Here is a 4608-nt window from a genome sequence, read left to right as displayed (position 1 = left end):
ATTAAACTATAATAATAAATTAAACTATGGAGTCAAGATTGGTGTTAACACAGTTAAGTAAATGTTATAGAAAAAAGACTATTGTTTCCCAGTTGTTTCCATAGATCCTCGCAAGCCTTTCTTGTAGTTTACAAACCCCAATAATCTTTATGACCCCTTCAAAACAAAATCGTTCATAATCATTGTAGCATTGTAGAAATCTATCTATGGATAACAGATCCATGGCGTAAAGGCTAACACTGTAGGAGAACACTGATGAATGTCACAATCTCTTTAACATAAAGATACGCACTCCTCAATGGTTCGTTTGATGGTTGCAAACACACTTGAGGGTTGGCATAGAATAATCCTCTTCTTTGAAGTTTGTCTCACGGCCGGTTTGATGTAGTTGGAGCCTAAGGTAATAAATTTAAATGAGACATTTTTATTTGAATATAAATTAATATAAATTTATTTAATACTAACTAACCAGGGTTAATTTGACGAATTAAATAAATAATTTGATGAATTGATACTAACCAAAGTAAAATTTTCATATAAAGAATCAAATAACATGGTTCAAGTATAAAATTTATTAAAAAGAATTAAATAACATGGTTAATATTGACAATTTACTGTATAAAATATTAGTTTACAAAATCACAACCTCAAATCAATTTTTTTCCCCAAACAGGTTTTTGATTGGGTTGAGTTTATATTGGTTTAATATTTTGAAGACGTTTTTGGAAGTGAGAAAAATAAAGCACAACCCTTTTTATTTTTTAAACCACTTATTATCATACAATTTTGAAAAATGCTGAAGGCATTACAAATTTTACTATATAAAACATATAAATTAATATAACAATGAACGTGATTGATAAGTTTTAACCACTTAATAAATTTCATGTTGTTACTCAGTGCTAATGAAATAACTGACTCCACTAACAAGCTAGGCCCGATAAGAGGCTGACAAGTGGCAAGCTATCTAACTAATCAACTAATTAAATTAAAAAATCAAATACAGCAAAAAAAAAAAAAAAAAAAAAAATATATATATATATATATATATATATATATATATTTAGGGAGTTTCAACCTATAGCGTCCGCTCTTAATGATAGTTATTTATTATCAAACCAATACACCAATCAGTTTTCGGTTTCTATGCAACATATATTTTCAGCTCTAATAGAATTTCCAAAAAGCTTGAAACCTATGATATACCATCTCTTAACATTTTCAACCGTACACAAACAAAAACCTTATCGAATGGATAGCAAAGAGATATGAAATCCAGTTCTGTTGTAAACTCAAGCTTGAATCATAATAAAAAGACTGATAGCATGTGCTCTTAGCCTACCTCCCTCAATTTCGTTTTTTCACACCTTAAAAGAATCCTACTTCGATAAATCTTCATCTGTACCTGATTGGATATAAACCTCCTCAGTTGAAGGGAGAAATGAAACCCTTTAGTTACAGAGACTAGTGTGATCTTTTAGCTTAACAGAAATATTTACTGGCCCCTTTTTATACAGAAGTCCATATTTTCCCTCTGTGTAGGCATCATTTTGAAGAGCACAGAATCATAATTCTTGGTAGATTAGCCATTGCGATTTCCCATATTCATTGAAAGACATCCCAAAAATATTTCAATTACCAGACTGCGCCCACGACATAGATAAACTTCATTTGCAATAGCTTGTAGCTCAAAAATTCTTCACCAACATTGGTGCCTAATGAGCATATAGAAGTATCCACAGAATTTGGCACATTAGATGCAGTCTTAAGAACCTGAATTGGTCCCCATGCAATGATCCTTGTACATAAAAACCAACATCACTAAGATATTATGAGAGCACTTACTTAGCATCTATAAAAGCTAAGATGACACATGTAACTTCAAAAACACTAGGAGCCAAGGGCCTTGTAGCTTAACTAGTTGGCACTTTTTTGTGTTTCCAAATAGAGACAACTGGGGTTCAAATCCCCCTGCAACCAACTATTTTTTTTGGATAAATAAGTATGTTTTATTCAAATGTAAAAAGAACCCCCAACTATTGAATTAAAAAAAAAAAAAAAAAAAACCAGAAACGCAAGGAAAATACATATATATTGTGTAATTCAGTCTAGGTTGGAATATTTTGACATTAAATAGTATTCCTTCCATTCATAGTTAATGAAGAGGGGAATGAGGGAGGAAAGCAAGTGATGTACTTTCATCCAACCAAATTTTTCACATTGTATCTATTTCACTCAAGAGTGACGACTGTTAGATTTATGAAACAAGAGGCAAAAGTACTCATCAGGCTAATAATCTACTAATCTGGGAAGTAAAATCCAAATTTGATATTATTTTTTTTTCTCAAAAATACTCAAAGTTGTTCGGCACAAAAATCACCAGAGTATTAGAAGTGGACATGTCGGCTTTATTTTGCCCCATCAGTTGCCTCTGCAGTTTTAACTTCTCTTGGGCACTGTGAGACATAAGGCTTTAGCTGCACAAAAAGGGAGGGACAACAGGAGTGAGTTTACCATTTATAAACCTTAGAAATGGAAGCAAAGCAACATAAATGTTGGGATTTCTTGAGCAACAATAAAAAAAAACGAGGCCCCAAAAAGCTTCCATGTCAATAAGCATTCTGTACAATGTGAAGCTGCAAAGGAACCTTTCCCTTTGAAGACTCACAGCATTCAAACATATACAAATAGTCTCTAAAGTTTGTAAAAAATGAGTACCTTGAAGTCAGTCAAATCTGGGACTACATAATTAGGCAGCTTTTCATTCACCACAACATACCCACCTGCATCAATATTCCAAATGCATTACAAAAGAAGACAATCAAATTAGTGTATATGAAGGGGGCTAAATGGCCACGCCTACCTTTGCGGGTATGGAATCCAGTTGGCTTGCAGTTCTTCCCCTTGTAGTAATCTCGCGGCGCCCTCTTTGAAGAGAGAATGTCAAGGGATGATGGCCGCTTTCTTCGAAATGCCCTTCCTAAGCCTAATATCAATCCCAGTGGCATTTTTTTTGTTTTCACCCTAAAAGCAACAGGGAAACAATTGAAGTACTATACATTATGTACCAAAACCTGACAGTTATTAAATGCTAAAGAAACTTGCTATAAAACCTCATACTAATCTAAGAATGTGTTACATAACATTTTTTTGGGGTAGTCAGACCCAAATTACAGTTAGAAATCTAAGTTTTTTTTTGTGTGGGTAAGTTAGTTAGATATCTGGAATTTGAGAGAGAGAGAGTGAGAGAGACTTACCGGCGAGGAGAAGCTCTCTCAGAGGCAGAGGCGCAGAGGCTTAGCTCGGAGGACTGAGGAGAGAACGAGATTGAGAGAAGAGACAGATCGCGTGGGAGAGAGAATTAGGGCTTTTAACACAGTTGGGCCGATTGACGGTCGTCTGGAATTGGGCCAGTTATTGGGCCTGAGCTAATTGGGTTTGTCAATAAGATTTAAAAAAAAAAAAAAAAATTATTTTTATAATTAGGGACGGAAAGATTTAAACTATAAACATCTTTGTTGAAACTTGACGAGATGTAAGTTGATTTACAAAGAACTTTAACCGTTATTTACTAATTTTAAATGGTTCTTTTTTTCAAAAACAAAAACCGAAAAGTGCCCACATTTGTTTATACCAAGAAAATATATAGTGGCGTAGTGCCCACACTATAATTATAGTTGACAATGTAATTAACTGAACGAGCAGAGTGCAGAACATAGTTATTACCTGTTTAGAGAGATAGAGACGCTAGTGATTCTTGCAGAAGCTGAGAACCTCACCTATTCAAAAATCACAATAAAAATGAGTATCATTCTCAATCTCAAAGCTCTAAAAATTTTAATAAATGGGAAAAGTAGACAGAAATAAAACCTTAACATGAAATAGACTTGTGCACAGCTCGAGCAAGAGATAAACAGAAAGAGAGAGAGAGATTAACGGGTTAGGAATTTGGGGGCTATTGAATTTGGGAGTGACTAGAAGTGGAAGGAAGATTGGTTTTTTTTAATTTTTTTTATTGGGTTATTTTTGGGCCAGTTATTGGGCCTGAGATAATAGGGTTTGTCACCATTATTATTATTATTTTTTTTTATAATTTGATTGTTAGGAGTCAAGAGATTTAAACTATAAATGTCTTCATTGAAACTTGAAAGTATAACAAGATGTAAGTTAATTTATAAAGAACTTTGACAGTTATTCACTAATTTTAAATCATATGAAAATTTTTACTAAAATGGATCAGCCTGAATCTGGACAGGGGAAAAAAAAAAAAAAAAAAAAACAAAGACTATACGTTCATGACTGGGCTCAATGCTGTTTTAAAGATTCACCAAAATTCCAATGCTGTTTTAAAGATTTTCGACCATGAAATTATTCGTGTTGGTTGAGAGAGCATTTGCATGACCGGGCTCAATAAACAGTATAATGGGCCTAGTTTACGTTATGTTCCACAACATGGGGCTTTTTCCGGGCCCACACATCTTGATGGTTATTGGCTTGTTTGGAATGTTTTGGGCTCCAAAGAGTAAGGGTCTTTTAAACAACATTACACGCATTTTCATATACTTTTTCACCCACACGTATTTTCAAAAAATACAAAAAATGTTACTA

At 33.5% G+C, this 4608-nt stretch overlaps 1 protein-coding gene across 4 annotated transcripts; it reads right to left on the bottom strand.

Moving 5' to 3' along the window:
- LOC142623860 (uncharacterized) lies at window positions 1-3963 on the bottom strand. Of its 4 annotated transcripts, none has more exons than XM_075797337.1 (7): window positions 3871-3963; window positions 3727-3779; window positions 3258-3423; window positions 2864-3024; window positions 2719-2783; window positions 2381-2477; window positions 1-395 (listed from the first exon to the last, which is right to left on the bottom strand). In XM_075797337.1, exons 4-6 carry the CDS (start codon window positions 3006-3008, stop codon window positions 2409-2411), a joined length of 279 nt encoding a protein of 92 aa, XP_075653452.1. In that variant the 5' UTR covers window positions 3009-3024; window positions 3258-3423; window positions 3727-3779; window positions 3871-3963; the 3' UTR covers window positions 1-395; window positions 2381-2408. The 4 variants fall into 4 exon arrangements, with proteins under 4 accessions (XP_075653452.1, XP_075653451.1, XP_075653449.1 ...); XM_075797336.1 differs by lacking the exon at window positions 1-395 and adding an exon at window positions 1305-1405; XM_075797334.1 differs by lacking the exon at window positions 1-395 and having other exon boundaries at window positions 2122-2477.
- Between the last annotated feature and the right edge of the window lie 645 nt (window positions 3964-4608).

The sequence above is a fragment of the Castanea sativa genome, chromosome 2, assembly GCF_040712315.1.
Source record: "Castanea sativa cultivar Marrone di Chiusa Pesio chromosome 2, ASM4071231v1".
Lineage (NCBI taxonomy): Eukaryota > Viridiplantae > Streptophyta > Magnoliopsida > Fagales > Fagaceae > Castanea > Castanea sativa.
This window is presented reverse-complemented; position numbering and strand designations above follow the sequence as displayed.

What these genes read in the sequence shown, in the direction of transcription:
- LOC142623860 (XM_075797337.1), bottom strand. Translation starts at nt 3,008, where the DNA reads ATGCCACTGGGATTGATATTAGGCTTAGGAAGGGCATTTCGAAGAAAG. An exon ending in TGGATTCCATACCCGCAAAG is followed by an intron (nt 2,784 to 2,863) that starts GTAGGCGTGGCC and finishes ATATTGATGCAG; the next exon opens with GTGGGTATGTTGTGGTGAAT. An exon ending in CAGATTTGACTGACTTCAAG is followed by an intron (nt 2,478 to 2,718) that starts GTACTCATTTTT and finishes CTTTTTGTGCAG; the next exon opens with CTAAAGCCTTATGTCTCACA.